Consider the following 22193-nt stretch of genomic DNA (forward strand, 5'->3'; position numbering starts at 1 on the left):
TACTAAAGCATAAATACATTTAAATCATGTTTTGTTGCTTTGATAAGAGTGGTTATTATTATTCAGTTTAAAAATGAAAGACGGCTTAACTTTACAATTGACCAGGATTTTGCTGACCTCCATGGGCCCCCAGTTTGGCTGGGCCCCAGAAAGCTCTCCTCTTTTTCCCCCCGATGGGCAGCCTTGTGTGGATGTAGTGTTGAATCACTCTCTCACTATGTACCAATGACTGTTGTTTAATCAAAGCCAAACTACCAGACCTTTAGTTTTAATCTTTTTCACTCAACAATGGATTATTTTTGAAATGTAGTGAAGTACAAAACTTCCTCCAAAACATAGGTGAGTGGATGTAAAATGACTCATTATAAAAGCTAATCCAAAAAGTTACCAGGAAAGCTACTGAGTTATAGTAATGTGAGTAAATGTGGCTAGTTGCTTTCCACCCTTGGCTGTTGCTGTATGTTTTTATCTCCCTGCATGCATCAGCACTTTGCTTCTGCAATACACACACATGCCTTTCAAACTCCTGTGTCACAATTGCAGCCTGAATATACAGTTATAATGGATTCACTCTGACGGTGGCGGCGCTGACGGTGTTTCTGACTTTAATAACAAAGAAAAAAGGTGCAGCAGGCACAAGTCAGGAGTCGAGGCAGGGATTTGAACCCCCTTGAACCCGTCATGCTGGGAGAAGGGAGGAAGGATGGAAGGAAGGACCCTCTCCTCCTCCCATCGCTCCCTCCATCCTCTTCAAAGTCGAGGACAACGCAACGAAGTGCTCACTTGTATCATGACTCCGTTCTGGGCTGAGCAAAAGGGGACGGGGGGAGTGTGACCAAGGAGCTTTTTCTGTTTCTTCTCTGTGTGAGCGTGTGTGGCTTTTTTCCACACACACGCTGACAGAGCCCAGCACATCGCAGGTAGCCCGACAGAGTGGCTGGGAGCGCTGTCACCAATTTGTTCCTAGCCATGGGGGACATGCAGGGGATGGAGAGGCGATGGCAGCTCCCTGTCCTCATCATGGCTAATGAGGCTCGGGCTTCTCCTGCTTCCTCTGTGTGTATGTGAGAGATCACTTTGTATCAGCCCGTGTCACAGCACTGCCAAAGCTCCTATTCCTGAAAACACCAGGGCTGATATTGGCGCACAGACCACCACACACTCTTAGTTCTCCTCATATAACTCTCCTGGCTGAATTATTCACCGGGCCAAGAGACACTCACAGAAGATAAGGTCTTGTTCAAGGCAGCTACCATTCAATACATCGCAGATCTTCAGGGACGTCTCACCAGCTGAGGGTTTCTCGCTGTGCTGGCTGACCCATCAAACCTTCAGGGAGAAGAGAGGGAGGACAGGAGCAAGAGGAGGGAGAGGGCACTGGTACCTGCTGTGATAAATTCAGGCAGAAATAATGAATTCATATGAGGACCTAAACCCTCAGGAAACAATGAGCACTATCATGGCAGAGCTTTGCCCAAGCCTCTATCATGGATCATTTTTAAATCAAGTCATCATTGTCAAAACATCCGGTATTATTTATTTTAATTTATATACTCACAATCTAAAGAGATCTGGACTGGTAAAATGTCAGAACTTTTACTTCGCGTGTTTTCACATTTCCTCATATCATTTCCATGGGATGCAATGAGGAGTGATGCTCCTCATTATATAATGCTGGTGTCCGTCGTATGACGTTAAAAGTATAAAGATGTTTATCTAATAACAGAACTGTGTCAAGTGGTGGAACCAAAGTAATGTGAAGGAACCGCTCTGTATTTGTGGTTCAGGAGCTCCCCAGTGTGGTGAAAAAGGAGCAGTGCAACCAAGAGGCTTCTCAAACTGCCCTCTCTTTTACATGTACAATATATGGACAAAAATATTAGGCCACCTTACCGTTACACCAACAGGGACTGTAATTAATATGAAGTTGGTTCCCCTTTTGCAGCTATAACAGCCTCCACTCTTCTTGGAAGGCTTTCCACGAGATTTTTGAGGGCCTCTGTGAGAATTTGTGCCCATTCATTCTGTAGAGCATTTATGAGATCAGGCACTGATGCTGGACCAGAAGGTCTGCCTCACAATTTCCATTCCAGTTCATCCCATAGGTGCTTGATGGGGTCAAGGTCAAGGCTTTGTACGGGCCAGTCAAGTTCTTCCACACTGAACTCATCAAACCATGTCTTTATAGTCCTTGCGTTGTGCACTGAGACACAGTCATGTTGGAATAGAACAGGTCCTTCCCCAAACTGTTGCAGCAAAGTTGGAAGCACAATGTTGTCCGAAATGTCTTGGTACGCTGAAACTTTAAGATTGACCTTCACTGGAGATAAGGGGCCTAGGCCAAACCCTGAAAAACAGCTCCATACCATTATCCCTCCTCCACCAAACTTCATAGTTACCACAGTGCAGTCAGAGAGGTAACGTTCTCCTGGCATCTGCCAAACCCAGACTTGCCCATCTGACAGCCAAACACAGAAGCATGATTCATCACTCCACAGAGCACATTTCCACTGCTCCACAGCCCAGTGTCGGTGTGCTTCACATCACTCCATCCAGCATTATCAGCATTATCCTATCACTGTACAATGCTTGAAGTCACTGAGCTCTTCAGAATAAGCCATTTTGTATCACAAATGTTGCAAATGCAAAAGAAGACTGCATGGCTAGGTGCTTGATTTTATACACTTGTAGCAACAGGTCTGACTGAAACACCTGAATTAAATAGTAGCCAAATACTTCTTTCCATGTAGTGTATCTTCAAATGCATGTTTAAGGTTAAAAAACATGGGGGAAAAAAAGAAATTTTCCCTTTTTTAAACATATCTGTTGAAATTTCCTGCACAATTTAGGAGAGGACAGATGATCTAAACCAGGGCTAGACTGGTAATCTGGTATACAGGGCATTTCCCTGGTGGGCCATCACTCTTTGGGGCCATTATGATCTTATCTTTTGCTGATGTGTTGTTAGAATTTCTTACTTTAATTTTTGATGTATTTGACTGAGGGTATTTCAATCAGCAGAGACTTATACAAGTTTAACAGTGATTTATTTTACAAGTTTTGAAATGTCTGGCAATATTTGGAATCGTGAAATGTCTTTGGCGTTTAGACGCCATCATGACTTCTTTGTGTAGTGAGGGGGGTAGTGAGGCAGACAGCAGGATAGGATCCCCCCTCCCCCCGAGTCTAGACACTGGTGGTGATGGAAGGAGTAAGATAAGTAAGATGAGTAAGAGACTTCTGAGGAGTAGATTTCAGAGGAGCTTGACCCAGATGCTGATGAGATGTAATGGAGGTAGCTCGGGAGGAGGAGGGTTGAAGTGATTGCGCTAAAATGACAGACTGACTGTTAAGGAAAGAGAACAGATTTTTTAAAAATATGACAGCTGCAAGATGATTGGATTAAGAGAGGTCATGGCTGAAAGGACTGGCTCAAAGTTTAAGTGAGCAGACACATTGATTATTACTAGAGCAGGAGCAGGTACGGGAAAAGGGCGGACAGGTGAGTGAGTGGTTACTAATGAATGAAAGGGTGAATTGAAATGAAATGGTCTCCCTGATTGAACTTCCGCATAAGCTTCATTGTGCCCACCATATAAGAAATAAACATCACTTTCTTCATCTCTGTTCTCTCAAGGTACTCTATCTAATGTTTGACCAGCTTTTATCCCAAAACATGACCCATTTTAGCATTAGCTGGTTATTAGTATCAGCAGCAAAAAAAAAGAAAAAAAAAAAGAAAAAGATCAGGGCATCACTAGTTGTGGAGTTATTTTGTACACCAAAATATTTAAACCAGTAAACTTCTTTTCAAACCTGTAATAATAGAGTATCAACTGTCTAAAAACATGCTTGATTAATTCTGTGATAGTGGAAAGAGCCAAAACCCCAACACTAGTAATGTGGAAGGGATGAATGACGGCATTAGTTGTCTGTGAAAAGATGCTTGGAAAAATGAAATGGAGTGATGATTTAGCTAAAGAGAAAAGAGACAGTGTTACCCAGAGTGAATCACCTTGTGTTTTGCCGATCAGCAGAAGGTGTTGAAGCTGTTGCTTCTTTTGAAATCTCTGCTTGTGTTGTACTTGCTCTCAGATAATATGACAGATATACTTGCTAAATTAAATAGAAGAATTGAATACTAAGAGTTTAGGATACTGTGAAATTTCTGCATGTAAAAATAACCTGAAAGGAGTGATGAGGTGTTTTAGGTTTTTTTGTATATGCTTCTGCAATGGTGATGGCCAAGGCCAGGGGCGTTATGTTTTTGGTTATCTTTCCACACGAACATACGATGGACATCATACCATAGGTCAAAGGTCAAAATCACTGGGCCTCATGTTTATCCCTTGGTAACAGATGTGATATCTCAACAACACTTTAAGGAATTTTCATCAAACTTTGCATGTCTTCTCCGACTCAAGGATGAACTGATTTTGGAGGTCAGAGGTCAATGCCATTGGGCTTCATGTAAATTCCATGCTTACACTGTTCACACTACCATAGAAACCACCTCAGCCCCTCTTCTTCACCCACCATTGTACTTTTGCTCTCTGATAATTGTATAATTTGGAGAGGCATAAATGCCAAGCAGTAGTTCTTTTATGCAACGACTTAAAAAAAATCTTGTTGATACTTTTTAAGGTGTGTTTAAGACCAATATCTCAACCTTTCTTCTCTGCTTTTGTCTCTGACTACTCCAGAGAAATGTGTTGCTATTTTCCTGTCACATACTCCGAACTGTTCACCACTACGCTACTTTGTCTTTAATATGTGCAGCTTGGAGCTGGTAGTGTACCCTGAGCTTATTACAGAAAAAAAAACACACTGCTGTGTGTAAAAAGAATGAATAAAAACAGTTTAAAGGCACATTGCACAATCCCCCGAAACTGGTAAAAGCATAAAAATGAGGAGAACCTTGTTTGATCTTTCACTGCAGGTTTGACTCAACCAGCATTTATAGCAGCTTTATACTCACCAGCTATTTCATTAGGCACACATTTTCAACTGCTCATAAATGCAAACAATGCAAAAGTGACTTAAATCACCTTTCTGATGCTCCGTTTGAACATCAGCACATCTTGACCATGTCTGCATGCCTGCATGCACTGGTTGCTGCCACGTGATTGGCTGATAAGATATTTCCATTAATGGATTGTTGAACATGTGAATCAGTGATGTTATTGATGAGTTAAAACTGTAGTTAATTATAATGATCACAAAGTTTTAGTGATGATGATAACTCAAAACAAAAACTCAACAAATAGAAAAGACAACATTCCTTTTAATAGTTAAATAAGGTCCATCAATGAGAAAAAAAAACCTTCACAAACCAACACCTGTCCAAAACCTGCAAGAAAGTCAAAAATCAGCTTCACGCGTGGTTTAATGTGCTTGAAGTTGTAGCTTGGGCTGTGACATTAAATTAACAAACAAAAAGGAGGAAAAAAAGAGAAATAAGAGGGGAGAAAGAAAAATAAGTCATAGGAGGAAGAAAATAGATGCTGAGAGGATATATAGGAGGGAGGTAAACAACAGCAGGAACTAAAAACAGGGTAGGAGACAGTTTGAGCTGAGTTTACAGAGAAAAGGAGAAAGATGTAAGAGACAGAGCCGATTTATTCTGCTGACTCATGTATCACCTGAACATGGCCGAGTCAGCTAACAGAAACGGTGGAGGAGAGATCAGCTTATTCTATTGCCCCCACAGTGAACGTTCACAGCATTAAAAGACAAACCTGCCCACTGAAAGAGAACACAAATCCCTGATCAAAACGTCTGATTGTAAATAAATACTTTGGCTTTTTCAGCCTTTGTCAGGACTTTTTAAAACTTAAGTAACAATCAAAAACTTTGATTATGCCACAATTGGAACTATTTTGTTTGCAATGTTTCACCTGGATTCACTACAACATCAAATGAGGCATCTGAAGATGAAAGCGATGAGTAAAGATATATACAGGGTTTTAATAATGGCCGTTAACAGTCAGGATGTTTGCTGTTTTTATGAGGCAGAGGAGGACCATCAGGGTGCAGGAGTGGGGGGTTTAAACAGTCCAGTCTTTCTGAAGTAGCGTACGATGAGAGGCACAGACACCAGAGTGATGCTGATGCGAACCGGAGCGAAGAGCTTGTGGATGGCGTAAGCCAAAACAAATGTGCTTGTCCCTGCTGCCATTTTTGAGCGGACAACGGTCTCACTGAAGCCAAGTTTGCAGAGAACAGCCCCCATGTCGATCCCACTGTGAAGAGAGGACACAGATACCTGGTTAGAGTTTAGTTTGCAGTTTTATCAGAAGTAACAAGCTCTCCTGTTTGTAACTTGAGACAGCATCTGTCTGCTGAGCTCAGGTTAATACCAGAGCTGTGCATGCCTTCTCCTCGTTTTGTCTTGTCACTCTGATACTGAATGAGACAAACAGAACATTTGTCCAGTAACCTTCCAGGAATTGTTTGAAAAGTCCTGCCCTTCCCAAACACTTTTAGGGGAGGCTTTCCTGATGAATGGAAATATATCCCATGCACTGGATAAATGCAACAGTCTATGTTGCATGTCAGGTTAAAGGACGCTTTCTTCTTGAGACTCTGAATATTAATTAACTTCTCACTACATATATAATAATTTCAATTCAAGTTACCCTCACTAGTTCTTTTTATTACTATTTTGCTCATCTCATTAATGTAAGAAATGACAAAATATAAAGTAATAATGACTTTAAAAAAAAAAAACAAGGGAGCACTGGTAGCCTAGTGTTATGTTTGCATGCCCCATGTATGGAGGCTGTTGTCCTCAAAGCAGGCTGGATTCATATTAGGGTTGCAAGGTATTGGTATCAGTAGATAAAAGCTTTACAAGTTAATCATCAGTATTGGCAGATGTGAACATGTCTACTGATATTTAGAGCTGATGTATCAGTCAAACATATTGGCACTAGTACATATCATAAATCAACCTTAAGTATTGCTAAAAAATGCCAGTGCAACATCAGGTATAGGTAGTTGCCTAGGGCAGTGGTTCTCAACCTGGAGGTCAGGACCCCTTTTGAGGTTGCAAAACACGGAGAGGAAGTTGCCAGATGCCTTCAAAAAAACAAAGAATATTTTAGATGATTTCAAACTGTATATTTTACCCATTTTTTATGAAGGTATATGCAGAAAATTAGTTCATAAAAAAGTATGGTCCGGGGCGCTTGTGGCCTAGTGGTTTAAGGCATGCCCCATGTACGCGGGCGGCCCAGGTTCAAATCCGAATCCCTCAAGCATGTCTGTCCCCACTCTCTCATCCCTGTTTCCGTTTCTATCCACTATCCTCCACTATCAATAAAGCCTAAAAAGATGTCTTAAAAACAAAAAAACATGGTCATTTGGTGAGATTTATGCTGACATAAAAGTAATGTTTAAAAAATCCTTAAAATGCAAGACTACACATGACTGTTCGAATATGTGCATGGCTGTGTTCAGCTATGCTTCAACCAACTTCAGGTACAGTGGGTCCAGTACAGTCCCTGGTCTGTGCCACCTTTATTTTGGGGGTCACAGGCAGAAAGTTTGAGAACCTCTGGTCTAGGGTTCTACTCACACAGAGGCCCATCATGAGCCCTTAACATTTTGAATGAAGCCCTAACCAGACTATCAGGCTACCAGACTGTCTCCTTCCCAACTCCCTGCTCAGCTCTTTGTATATATCGCTATCAGTGTAAGCTACAATAAGTTTTGAATTAATAGCAGAAATCTAATATCATGCATCCCTAGATAATATCTGATCTGTCATTCCTCTTCTCATGTCATCCCTCTCGTTCTCCCCAGATTCTGACTCTATTCACAGTCCTGTCTTGCTAATGAAGGCATAAAAGCACAACAGTAAACCTTAAAAACAATTACAAACCTCATCCTACAATAAAACCTTTTTATAGTCTTTCTTTCTGCATCTTGGAGGATTTAGTTTAATAAAGTCACCAAGCAGAGTTTGTCCTTTATTTCTGGTGAAGTGACCTAAAAAGCAAACCTCCTTGTGTCCACCAGATGGAGCTGGGCTCAATAAAGACTGTTGTATAATATTTTATTTTCCAGACTTTTGACCCATTTGAACTAATACACATAGGGAGCACCAGAGGAATAAGAATCACAGATTGAGGAGGCTTCAACAGAAGTTTTCATGTGCCTTTTTTAGAGTTTGTGGAGTTGTGCCATTCTTTTCAGAGCTATTTGAAGGAATAAATATGTAAAGAATGTGCTTACACAAGGTTTAGAGCTGCTTACATTAATGCAGCACCTTTCTCTCACACACAGTCTCACAGCACTGTCGGCAAACTTGAGTCAGCTAAATTTAAAGACCCATCTGCACCCTGACAACTGTTTACACAGCACACAGTTCTGTATTAGCAGGCCTCATGCCTGGGCTCTGTGGACTCCCAGCGATAATGCTCTATTGCTGCTCACTACAGAGTCACTTTTCACTTTGAGGGTTATTATCGGCTGTATGAGGAAATCTCCAGGCCGTCACATAATCCCTGCCAAGTCTCTGTGGTATTTGAGCTCCTGGCATATGTCCATATCAGGGCAGCAAAATGGTCCTGAATGAGACTCTGGCAAACACTAACATCATGCTGCTCTGGTTCAGCTTTAGACTGACTGTCACTGGCAATAGAAGTTTGATAATTCATTAGAGATTGTTGTGTAAAAGAATTTAAATTTTGCATGGGTTGCTGAGAAGTTACAAGTCTAAAAACCACACTAACAAGATGAGGAAATGGACTCATGTTTTATTCAAATGTTTTTCAGTGTCTGTGTCTGATTCAGCCTGAATCAATTTAACAGCAGGACTTGTGAAACATTTGACTGAGTGAATGGACAATGTTTGGAGCCAGAACTTTGATTTCTGTCTTTTAACAGGCTTTTTTAGCAAACAAATTTTTCACTTGTGGGTGTAAACTCAGCAAACAGTTCAGTGGCTGTTTGCATCTTCAGGTCAAAAGAAGATTTCCCTCTTTTATCCTCTGACATGGCTTTATTACTGGATAGCAGTGAGAGATAATCAATGCCTTTCAGGGTTATTTCACAAACTGTTGTCATCATGCATTTGACTAAATGCCTTAACTTTTCCCTTCAGCTTTCATGATGCATTTGCTTCAACCTGTTTTTAAAGCATTTTCAGGATGTGTGGACTTCAATATTTGTGAAAAGTAACAACTATGGATAAAATGATACTTTGAAATAAACTAAAATCAAATCAATATTTTGGTCTAATCAACATATTCTTATTGAAATCTTATTTTCTTCCTAAATTAATGGATATTTTTAGCATTTAACAGTGAGATTAATCTCTATCTGCTATACTGAAACCAGCCACAAGGGGGTGATTGAGATATTTTTTAGCTATATATTTCTAGATATCTCATGCTGTCCCATGCTGTCTGATACTGACATGCTCTGTTGTGATTGGCCAAAAACCCATGCAGGAAATGGATTTTTCGTTTAGATTCTTACGTAAGGAAAACTGCAATGTAAAAGAGCTACAAGTGGAAAATTGATGGGAAAAACACAACTTTAATCAAGAATTAACTGATAAGTATGTGTTTATGATGCCAGCTTTCAGAAATACTATACCTGTGTGCCTCTTGTTTTATAAAAATACAATTATATTTATAACTATACAAATTATAAAACTACACTTATACAGTACATTTAAAAATGTACTGTATAGACAAAAGTATTCAGCCACCTTACCATTACACCAACAGGGTCTGCAATAACATCGTATTTAAATACATGCATGTTAATATGGAGTTGACCTCCCTTTTGCAGCTATAACAGCCTCCACTCTTCTTGAAAGGCTTTCCACAAAATTTTGAACCATTTCTATTGGAATTTGTTCCCATTCATTCTGTAGAGCATTTATGAGGTCAGGCACTGATGCTGTACCAGAAGGCCTGAAAACAGCCCCATACAATCATCCCTCCTCCACCAATTTTCACAGTTGGCACAGTACTGTCAGACAGGTAATGTTCTTCAAGCATAAGCAAAACCTAGACCCCCCCCCATCTGACTTTCAAATAAAGAAGCATGATTCGTCACACCACAAAACACATTTCCACTACTCCACATAGCTCCAACAAAGCTCCTGCTGCAGGGGTTTGGTGCTTACATCAATACCAGTGGAAGTTCAGAACTCTTCAGCTCTGGAAACAGCAGGGTGCTGACAGCTTTTACGCACAAGATGTCTTAGCAGTTGTTGACCCCGCTCCGTAATTTTACATGGTCTTCCACTTTGTGGCTGAGTTGCTGATGTTCCTAAATGCTTCCTAAATGCTTTCTAATAATATCACTAACAGTTGACTGAGGAATATCCAGCAGGGATGAAATTTCACGAACTGTCTTATTTCAAAGATAGCATCCATTACAGTACTGCGCTTGAAGTCACTAAGCTCCTCAGTACGACCCATTTTGTGTCACAAATGTTTGCTAACGGAGACTGCATGGCTTGGTGCTTGATTTTATGCACCTGTAACAAACGGTCTGACTGAAATACCTGAATTTAATAATTAACAGGTATATGGTGGCATACTTGCTCCATATAGTGCACCATTATTCTATCGATCAAATATTGTTAAGAGTGCATACTCTGCTCATAGATTGTAGAAAGAATTGGACAAACCCTGTGCGATGTCAGTCATCTGCTTACAATATGCGGACTCAAACAGCTCTTGAAGCCAATCCGCAGTGGCTTCCATATTGAAATTGCGGTCTCAACCAAACTTTGGATCAATTTAACGGCCCATCCACTAAGCGCGACTTCCTGTCAGCCTGCTAGCTAGCATTCTGGTTGACAGAAACAGAGCCTCTGCCTGCCGAGCTATCTGTCAATCAAATGAAACGCGCCAATCAGCTTTCATCCTAAATATAATCCAAACGATCGTGGTACAAAAAAATTCACCCCTGTACAGTGGGAGCACATTAAGACACTAGCTAATGAGACATGTTTGGTGTTTTGAACCAGGCTGTAAACCAATTTATTTCTAGTGTCAAAACCGGCTATTTAACATGTGTCCAGACGGGACTTCCGATGTTTCTACAGCTATTGCAATTTTTTGCACTCCTGTATTGGCTTCATTTTTCAGGACAAGAGGTTGCTGCTTGGTTGTGTATGCGGGTGATCTGGGTTCAAGTCTGGCTTGTGGCACCTGTCTCGCATGCCATTCTCCACTCTCACCTCCATTTCCAACTATTTTAACTATGTTCCTATCAATAAATAAAGCAATAAAAAGCCTCCAAATGCTAAGATCCACTTCTTCATGTGGAGAGATATATTAATCTAAAAAGATGCTCTTATGCTTTGATTCCTAGGACATAACCCGTAATGTTATTTGTAAAATGATTTCTCTTCTGTAAATTATGATTGCACTTAACATGTAATAAATTTCAAGCCAATAATCTTTACAAATGAATTTACAAGAATTAATTTCTCCAACAACAGGACAAGAAAAATAAAACTTAATGTGGTTCTGAAAGATTTGGTTTTGTTACTGTTGCACCTACAAGTCTCTTCACTAACTAACCTTATTTTTGACAATAATGGGAGGCAATTAACTGTGAGTTTATTGTCATCAGACAATAAAGCAGGAATCCCCACCCTCCACTACTTCTCTTAACAGCAGAATTCTATATCAGTGGGCTGTATGAACGTATCCTATGCATGGTCAATATGTAGTTTAAGGACTGTTTAGGGGTGGTGAGAGACAGTGTCACCATAACACTGGAGAGAGAGTGAGAGGGCACAAACAAAACTGAGAGGACTTTAGTGACTCTAAACATGGTTAAATCCTTTTGATTTGAAGAAACACAACAAAGGACAAATAAAATAAGATCATGCTTAATCAGATCAATATTGTTCACAGTGCTAGCATATCGTTATTTTACGTACATGCACTGCCTGCACATTATTGTGGCACACCACTGTCTAGTTCACAACAGACTGAGTTCAAGCTAAACACACATCTGCAGGGATATTAAAAAGTATCATCCCACTTCTAGGCCTATAGACGTCCAGAAAGTCTCCTTATTTCACTGAACAGGTTATTATCCCCTTTTGAAACTTGGCTTTATAGCTGCCCTTGCATGACCTCTTTAGGTCAGGTTATTTCAAAAGAATCACATTCTGAATACTAAGAAGAAACACTCCATCCAGACACTACAGCTTCTACCAGGAAGTACTGAGCATGGCCCCGATACAAAACTAAAAGGCTATGACCTGATGTATTTGTTACCTGGATATTAGGAGGTAGAACATTCCCAGGGACATGAGAGAGATCCCGATGTGAAAGCAGACTCCCACTGCTCCATACTCCTTGAAGACTTTCTTAAGTTGCTGAGCTTTGGTGGGCTTTCCCCCCTCTGGTTCTGGCTCCTCTGGGGCCTTTGCAGAAGATGGGGAGGTGGTAGATGTGTCCTTTAAACTCTTGTCCTCCTGAAAAGATGGTAAATAGTAGAGAATGAGAAAAACAAAATGAAATGCAGCAATGAATTACAAATCAACCCTTTGAGATCCTTTCAGTAAGAAGACTGACTGAGAATCTAGACATAAACAAAGGGAAGTTATGAATGTCAAGGAGGAAGGTGATTGAAGTAGCAGGGATTGTTTCCACTTGCCATGAGCAATTGTTATATTTTTGACAGTGGTGTTCAGGGAGCTCCATCAAACTACAGAACAAACCCACGCTAACACAGCGGCTACATTTTTGGTTCAACTGATGTTAAAGTTTATAAGATTCAAGTGGACAGAGGAGGAAGAAAAGCTGAAACTTTATCATCTATCATCTTAAAATACACTTAACATGAATTAAACTTGTTACACTGAATACTTTACATAGTATGGCCACATAAGCATAACCCCAATAAGTTACCTGCATCACAACTATAGACTGTTTAAAACAACACTGTTTTCCATAGAATGACACTATTTGCATGGTAGGGGTAGCAGAGTGGGTCATGTCACCCATCTCATTTCAAAGGTTTATGTTTTGTGCAGTTCCTTGACAGTTTTCATCAGCAGCACTTGGAATGGAATGTTTGGAATGTTTCACTTTATATCCTGAAATCTTTGCATGTGACATGGGTGTGTGAACGCTTATTGTTGATGAGGTAGCATGTTGCAACCACCATCCTAGAGGGCAGTAGTACAGGAAAATATCAGCAGCAAGAAGCTGTAGATTAAAATGTTAAAATGCGGAGGTAGGAGGACACATCTCTCCTGTACAGGTGGCAATTATATGGATTTAAAGAAGAGTAAAATGGGCAGAAAATATACTTGGGTGGAAGTAAATATACTGTGGTGTCCCATCTGAGTATCAACTACATATGGACAGCAATGAAACAAGGACGTTATCTTAGTGACATCAAGTATTGGCTTTAAAAAGCCTTCTGAAGCTAAACGATGGCAGTCACCTTATTGGAAATATGGTATTAAACTCCATTTTCCCCTCTTCAGCTGGACAGAGTGATATGGTCCATGGCTAAAGAGTCATGGAAGGAGGGTCTGGATGCTGGCAACAACTGAAAATAAAATAATCAGACCTGGCAATGGAGTGCAAGGAGGCTGGCTGGAAAGCCACCATCTGCTCCATAGAAGTGGGATGTAGCGGCTCCGCTGGCAATGAGCTCATCTGCTCCGCAACATGGGATGTACAGGAGCTGGGCATGGAAGAGTAACAAAAGGGGGCTAAGGAGACTGAGACAGGCGGCTTCTGGTTGTGGCTGAGGAGGAAGGCTGGGAGTCGGGGGCTAAGTAGCACCTAGGGTGTTGGCAGGGGTGATCACCGTCATCGCTCTGTCGTCCCCTGGCGTAGGCGTTCTGGGAGCACACTCGTGCACATAGGCACTGTTAGAGGTGCGCCAGGTAGAAATGCCAACGTAAAGACCACCAGTCCTGTACTGTAATATGTCAGTCATGTAGTAATAGACAAAGAGGTGAGAAATGGCTACAATGAGCCTGGATGTCCAATTAACTCAGCACCCACCCACCCTAACTGTGCAAACTTATGAATGACTTTTAGCCTTAATCTTATCAAAATAGGTGAATTGTAAAAATTTAACACCTTCTTCAGCGTGTACTAATAAAGAAATATAACGACCTAAACGGTTTTTGAAGCTCTAAACATGTTAATTTCTGTTGTAAATATGGGCATTTTCATATGGAACCTGATGAAGATTTCCTGGCTTTTGCAACCAGCCTCAGTGGACACTTGAGGAACTGTATTTTTGTACACTTCCATATTGGCTTCATTTATCAACACTGGTAGTTGCTGCTTGATCACAACAAAAGAGATGATGATATACTGTAAATCTGTGGATAATTTTATGTCATTTTTAGGTGTACTAAGCAAGTGACAATTCCTGTCTTTTCCTCTAACCTGAAAACTTTCAGGATCTTTTTTTTTTTTTCAAAAGCACAAAAAAAAACTCTCAATAATAGTTTTATCTTTCAAAGTTTGATATTTCCCTTGCCTCATTTTCCACAACATCACTGAACAATTTTAACATATTTAGTCCAGCTAAGCTGTGGCAATCACGCTCTCATGGTAAGTCTGATTTAAAAAAAGCATTGGTCATCAAAACGTGAGAAGAAACACTGTCATGATTGTGTTAGCTATTTCAAAGTTGACCGTCTGAGTCCAGCAGAGCCTGAAAATAGAAGAAGCCTCCTTTTATGTGCTCTTTATGTCTATTGTGTATACAAATCAGCTGACTAAACAGGCCTCGCTGCTGCTGTGTGCTTTAGGTAATTCACTTTATCACTCACCCTTTCACTCACTAACAAAGTCCACTACTCTATCTTACAAACACACTCACAAAGAGCCTCTCATAAGTGCACAAACACTCACTTTACTCTGTGCTCGTGACCTCCAGACACGCCACTCTAAGATGAACAACAGCGGACACAACCCCGCCGTCTGACATGCAGCGGGGAGCAGAGGGTCACTCCAGTACACGCTGACTTTAACACAGATTAGTGGAGTAAAACACAGTTAACACACTGCTGAGTCAAATCTATCTAAGGGTCTACACGCTTATGGACTCATACTTGTTGCATTGGTATGTTCCCAAACGCTACTCAGCATATAATATCTCCCAGCTGCCCATCCCATGATTACATTTCCTGCTCATTTATGTACAAAAATCCATGGCAACTGAAACCCAGCATGTTATATCGGAGTTGAAAAATACTGAGCAGCAGTTGATCATACTGCTGTAATTGCAGTGAATCAGGCTTAAGCCACCACAACAGCAGAGGATGTACTGTGGCAAAATGTGGATGGTGTAAAGGATTCACAGACCTGCAGGAGGAACATATCTAAAGTAAATAGAGAAAGCCTGCAGTGTGTAAACAGAACAGCATGTAAATAAACACAATCCTCCCTCTGACTGAAGCCACAAGGGCTGCTATTACAGACTCATGTTTAATGTAGGAGAGTCTGTACGACAGGTAGAAAGGTCAACAGAACAGAGATGTCCTAAGACCTTAATTCCTCCTCAAAACAGATTTGGATACCTACCCTCTGTAACTGCCAACACTGAATAAAAAAACTGTGAAATTAAAAAAGTACTGATTTATTTATACTGATTAGCCTATCCTATAAAAAAACTATTCACTAGTACTATTATCTCATCAATGATACCACTATTGTATATACATGCCTTTCATTTTGATATCTTATTTATAACAGAGATTCAAATATGCAAACGTGTCCTGACCAAGACAAACAGCAGACTATTAAGTTAAAGACGAACACAAAATAATCACAAAACACAGATCCAACAAATCCTTTTATAAAGCAGGACCCCTTTAGACCAGGGATCATCAACTACATTTGTACAAGGGCCAGCTTTTGTCTGGCAGGGACTGGACTTTTTAAAATAAACTAAATTAATATAAACATTTTGCTCCAATTAACATATTACTGTATCTCAAGTGTTTGTACTTTTATGGCAGTAACGGTAGAATGAGTTCCTACTGCCCATTATACAGCCATTCATATAGGCTACATATCTGGGGCTGTCATGTTGTCTGTCACTGGGTATGGTACCAATATGCTGTGTCGTGATTGGTTAAAAACACACGCAGGAAACAGGGGTGTTGCTTTGATTCTTGGGCAGAAAAAAAAAAACATTTTAAGTGAAAAGCTGACACAGAAAACTGCAGATTTTAATCAAGTCTGGACTGCTGATAATGTGTTAATCATGCATCATATGTCCTAATAATGCTGACCGGTGGATTTCTGATCAAATCTTGAGTCATTCTTGCTTAAACTATCAGGAATATTGACCTTTTTGGTGTTTAGTTGATAGCTGTGAGGATTTAAAGACAAAAAAGATAGCTTAAAAACACAAAAGTCATTTATCCTCCGCCTTTCTGAATTTAGTAATCTTTTAGGAGCTGATGGGGGCCTGATATGGCCCCTGGGCCTCCAGTTGATTTCTGCTTTAGACTAAGTTTTAACAACCTGTTGCATCTGTCTCCAACATATTTGACTGTTCTTGCCGATTTCAGCGTATACTTTGGGAATCTGCAGGTTTTGCTGGAGCTTAGACTGTATCCCCCAAAAGTCTTCAAAAAAAGTCTGAGAGTAGCAAGCCAAGTATTGCTTAATAAATGTATATGTCAATCATTAAGTCCATTAGCACACAATGCAGGCCAGCTAACCGGAGCAAACAGGGTACAGTGATTAGTTTGGGCCTGAGGGTTACTAATAAACCTTAATGCAGGGGTTCTCAAATAATGTGGCGAGGCACAGGCAAGTCTAGGTGTGCCTTGGAAATGTGTATGATGTTGCTGCAACTACACAGAGATACTGGAGCGTGTTTGTGCAGTAGTAATGCAATTATGGCAAAATATCTTTTGCCATAATTGAAACTCAGTTGAAGTTTTTAAAGACCCTGTAAAGTGAAATCCAAAATTTTTGTCTTAACATACTAGATATGTTGCAATATGTTTGCTGTAAACATGTGAAAACACTGAGATCTGCATGTGACTGAATTCTGGGTTTGGACCAAGTTTTTTAACTCTTTCTTGGCTTGGTTTCCTGTGGGCAGGGCCAATATGTGGGCCCATGATGTCACGAATCCACAGTAGGGAATGACCCCACCCCTCTAACACTACAATATAAAATCACAGAGCAGTTCATCTCAGTACAGTCTGTCGTTAGCTGATGTCACTGCCTTTATTGAAAGTTAAGTCAGTTAAATGCTGTTTTTTTGTTCATTGTGAAGTAAATTTACCAAATCTTCCAGCCACTGTGGTCTATGGATCATTTAAAGCATCATAACAGAGATTTAAGCCACAAAACAGACTTTGTCTCTTCTCTGGCACAGAGCCAGGCAACGTTATTCTGCTTATAAGGTCTGCTTATAACACAGTGACCTGTCATACAACAAACCTACACACAGATTCATTTCACTGACTACAGGGTCTTTAAGGGTTTTTTTTGTTGCTTTTTAATGAATATCTTTTTTTTCCTTTTTTTTTTTAATGAAAAGGCAGCTGCCAGGAGTGGACTTCCTGTCCAGGGGTTTCAGCTAAAGCTAAGTTATACAAATACACTAAAAACAGGAAGTAGCTCTGGCCTGCATGGCTGGATTTATCTAGGACAACACATCTTGAGAAGTTATTTTTTCCTTTTGGGGACTTTAATGTCTTAAATTTAAATAGGACATAGATTATATTAATAGAGAAATTGGGGGAAAATAGTGGGGAATGAAATGTGCTTAAAGAACCACACCTGGTCCACTCTGAGGCCCTACTCAACCGTATGCCTTCAGAGCCCCGAAAGACATTCCTGAGACAGCTGAGTCAGCATAAACAACCACAATAACCTCTTTAACAGGCAGTTTCTTATTAAAGATGACTATCAGGTCAAGGCCATCAGGTATGGTAATAAAACAAAAGTCAACTTTCCTGATAGAATAATAAAAGGTTTGAATATAGAAACATTAAACAATATGGGAAAAATGTTCATTAAAAGAGTAACTGTTTTCTCAAAATAGATCACAAACATTATATTTCAACTAATTTTAGGACTACAGCTAATATAGAAATTGTTACAGTCAAAACCACAAGATGCATATTATTTAAAACTGGCTTTATTGTCTTAAGTTTGGTGACTTAATCTGCAGAGTGCTGCAGGGGCTCAGACTACCTCTTCACAATAACCATCAGTTGATATATAAGTCTTTGAGGTATTTGCCTATGTGACATTTATTAAAATGATCACATTTGTTAGGCTTAAGTCTGCAGATAAATCCTGCTGTTCTTTAAATATTCTGGCAGCATTTTGGCCCAACACAGTTACCATTTTGATCCTCCTGCATCTATTCCTGCAGCACTGATGTCCTGCCTTCTTCAGACTGTGTTTCTTTGTTGGACTGAGACAGACAACTAATCAAGGGAGCAGAAACAAAGAAGAAGCAGAATGGGGGACCAAGAGAAAAACAGGCTGATTTTGTCTTTTTGAGGGAATTTGTCCAAACTGAACTCTCTCCCAGACCCCCAGGGAGAAGCCATAGCCTTGGTGACGTATTCACTGACGGCCAACAATGGACAATAGACCAGACTGGGCAAGGGAGCCGGCCTTTGCTTTTCAGGGGCGACTCAGGCCGAGCTTTAAGTAAAAGCAGGCAGCAGTATGGGAGGGTCATGTGAGTGAGAAGCCAAAGGGAGTTGTGCCAGGGAGGCTGTTATGGGAGGGGGAACAGAGAGACTGCTGTGTCTGATAACAGCTTTACACAGGCGGAAAACACATGCAGATCTACAAAGTCACATCAGTGTACAAACACGGACAAAGATGTGCTAACATGCAAGCAAGCATGCACGCACCAATACACTCAACAGCAGGAGCTAAAACTTAGAAAAACATGCCTGCTTGTTTTAAAAATGGAAATGGCTCCAGAGTGAGTTGTCTAAAATCAGACAAATTGGCTCGATAAATTTCCCCTTAAGCATTTATATCAGAGTAGAAGAATAAAAGCTTGGAACATTAAAACACTTGTAAAATTGGAGCAATTTTTAGAAACTTGTAAAATGCTGTAGTCAAAGCTTTGGGGATGTGTTAGAGGTATGCTGGTTTGTCCGTAATCCAAGCTAAATATTTAAACAAATACTAAAAGTACAGTGACTTTTTTAATGTGATTACTTTTCCTCCAACTTAAAAAAAAGGTTAGCATTCACAAATATTCAAAGCTTAGAGGACATCAGGATCAGCCTTGGCTTTGCTGTATGCTGTACTGCAATATATCAAGCTAAGGTTGCCACTGTGCCTGATCAACATCAGTGTGTTAGCATTTATGTTAACCTTTACACTGCAAAATTATTTTACTGATCCCTGGCTATCAAACTAGTTACTCTCTTTATTACCCTTTTATCAGTGTGAATAATTACTTGACAGAAAGAGCAATTAGTTAGGCTAAATCCAGCCTCTTCATTGTTGGTATTTTGTACTTCCTGTAAACTCATCAACTTAGAGTTATGAACTAAACAAACCATCAGATGTCACATATGGCTTAAGGACTCTCACCAGAAACCACTGATTTATACTAAAGGTTTTTTTATAGGGCAGAGAAAGTGACCTTTCAGACAAACTCTGGTCCCTTTAGGTTATGTTGGAATTGTAGGAGTCTTACACCAAAAGAAGAGTAAATAGCCAACAATTAGCTTATTATGATATTTGCGGTAGTGCAGCGGTAATGGGGCAGCTTCAGGCTGGCCTCCACTTGTTAACTTGCTGCTTCTTTTAATACGCTGTTTTGATGCCATTTTAAAAGCTGACAGCATTTTTTTAAACCTGAATACTGACGGTATTGCATCTGAATGGAAAGAATTGTGATAATATGATATTCAAATTATATTTCATAGATGTACAAATTAAATATTCTATCATCAGAACACTGTTAACCACAACAATGACTTCCTTTCACACGCATTCTTTCTGATTTACTTGAATGCCATTTTTTTAGGCCAAGAAACAACAAACATTTAATTTTCCATCACTTCTTTGAACTGGAGATTGAAACCATAACAAATGGGGTAGGTTTGATCACTGTGTTAGGTAGTTCCATGTTGTAAACACATGGGGCAAGGCCAGCTGAACCGTTAAATATACAGAGGTGAATTATAAGGGTGGAAAAAAAAATCAATACAGCACAGTATTGCAATATTTGCCTGGTGATATATCGCCTATGTATCGACTCATCCACCAAGTATCGATTGTTTTCAAATTAATTGCTAATATGGACTGAAGTCTATGATAATGGAAAAAATTGTTTGTCCAGTGAGGTCGGCAGAGGTTACGGTCATACAGCAGGAGGAAGTTAGTACAGCAAACATGGCAGCACCAGGGGAAAGACATTAGGAATGCAAGCAGGGCATGAATGAGGTGAACGTGACACATGAGGTTTGCAAGAAGTGCAACACCAAAATTAAATACAGCAGAAATATGACAAACATGAGGGCAGGAAAAATGCTAGATCAGCTAAACAGTTGAAAAATGATAAAGAGCACAATGTATTGCAATATATAGTACTGCAATACTATAACTATGTTTAAAATTGCAATAATATCGAATCGTGACCCAAGTATTGTGATAATATCATATCGCGGGACCACTAGTGATTCCCACCCCTAGTAAATTATTTAAATAACAATCATTTTCAGCTGCCTGTACACGTACACATTTTATCTGTACTCCCTTTTCCCAAGATAGTAAAGACATTTTAGACATTTGTCAAGGAGTTACCTTTATATATTTAGCAAACAGCTCTTTTGTCCTGTGAAAATGAGATAAATATGTTGAAATCCTGAAAAATGGCTGAAATGCACTTGTCACAGGAAACTAATAAACAACATGGTTGCATGTCCACTCAGGGCTTCTGTACTTCATAGACTTTTTCCCACAGGTATACCCATTCCCGACCCACTTCTGTGTCCCAACCCATCACTTGAGAACCACTGCACTTGAGTATAACATTTCTGCTTTAACTTTTTAAAATCATACATTGACACAGAGCCCAGTGTTACGTTTTATACTAAACGTGTTACGGTGAAATGACTCACTTTTCTGTCTTGATGTGAATCAGACGGGTTTCTGCAGGTGTTTTAGTACACAGTGACTCAGCACGCGCTCTGTAACTGTCACTTCTGCTAGTTCAGCCAACTCATAAATTCAAACATGCACCAGCTACTCTGACTTCTCAGCGCGTGCACACGACGTACACTTACGTCGTGTTGTATAATCAGCCTGCCTGCTTACATGAGCAAGCCTGGGTTTGCTTTTTGAATATTTGATGATTTTGAGTTGATATCGCCACAGGGGCTCACTGAAACCAGTACGGGATGTCCCCCACCAGTTGAGCACTATGTACTCATAGGCTTAACCCTGTATGCGCTTATTTACTAGTCACAGGAGGTAGACAAACAGTTAAAGTGAATAAATTACCTCTTTGTTGTTGTCAGCCGCCTGCTCCTCTCTGACGTCATCTTTCTTCTTCGTGGCCGCGGCGGTGGACGAGGTTCTGGTCTGCATAGTGCCAGTGGAAACCCTCCAGTTACCCGTAAACAAAGCATTACCCGCGGACTCTCCCCTGCTGTTTAAGCGCCTGCTCGGCTGCCTGATAAAATCTGAATAACCGCCTTCACTTTGCACGCTTCTAGAAAGCCCAAAAGCTATAGCAGAGACCCGGTCTGAGTGAGCCCAGTTTGTTATTACAAAACCAGGCTGTGTGTCCCAGTTTTGGATGGGTTGCGGATAGGGTTGCTGTTTCTCAAAATGGACAGGAGTTGTGTAGACAGCCCGGACTGGCACGCAGAAACACCGGTGAACCGTGTGCTCCTTGTGTAACGCCAAAGCTCCGTCCCTCAGTCTGTTTGCTTTGACTCGCACCAGAGATGAGCCCGCCGACTTGAAAGCCTGATCCAGAGCCGCTGCAGACAGCCTCCCCGTCCGGCACAAAAGCATTGTCGTCAGCCGCCCTGGAGAGAGTTAGCCCCTTCGATCAAAAACCCTACTAATGCTAAAGTTAGTCGGTGAAGGGCAGCTAATTGTGCATGTTAGCTGTAAACATGCTGCCCTGTGCCCTCCTGCCTCTCTCCTCTTGTTTGTTGACCGATTATCACCGACAGCCAATGAGGACTGACGCGCAACCGCAGATAG

General features: G+C 40.5%; 1 protein-coding gene and 1 long non-coding RNA gene across 4 annotated transcripts in view; one reads left to right on the plus strand and one right to left on the minus strand.

The window, feature by feature from the left end:
• The window catches only part of LOC121504970, a 100254-nt gene that overhangs the window by 55688 nt on the left and 22373 nt on the right, over positions 1–22193 (plus strand). The window lies entirely within an intron of this gene.
• Positions 5265–22154, minus strand: fam210b (family with sequence similarity 210 member B). Its single transcript, XM_041780071.1, has 3 exons — positions 21480–22154; positions 12264–12463; positions 5265–6242 (listed from the first exon to the last, which is right to left on the minus strand). The coding sequence occupies exons 1-3, from the start codon at positions 21996–21998 to the stop codon at positions 6026–6028; spliced, it is 936 nt and encodes a 311-aa protein (XP_041636005.1). The 5' UTR covers positions 21999–22154; the 3' UTR covers positions 5265–6025.

This window comes from Cheilinus undulatus, linkage group 3, assembly GCF_018320785.1.
Source record: "Cheilinus undulatus linkage group 3, ASM1832078v1, whole genome shotgun sequence".
NCBI classification, from domain to species: Eukaryota; Metazoa; Chordata; class Actinopteri; order Labriformes; family Labridae; genus Cheilinus; species Cheilinus undulatus.

Excerpts from the sequence above, each read along its gene's own strand:
- fam210b (XM_041780071.1), bottom strand. The coding sequence starts at position 21,998 with ATGCTTTTGTGCCGGACGGGGAGGCTGTCTGCAGCGGCTCTGGATCAG. Across the intron at positions 12,464-21,479 it reads CGGCTGACAACAACAAAGAG|GAGGACAAGAGTTTAAAGGA; the intron begins GTAATTTATTCA and ends CCATCTTTTCAG. Across the intron at positions 6,243-12,263 it reads TTCTACCTCCTAATATCCAG|TGGGATCGACATGGGGGCTG; the intron begins GTAACAAATACA and ends CTCTCTTCACAG.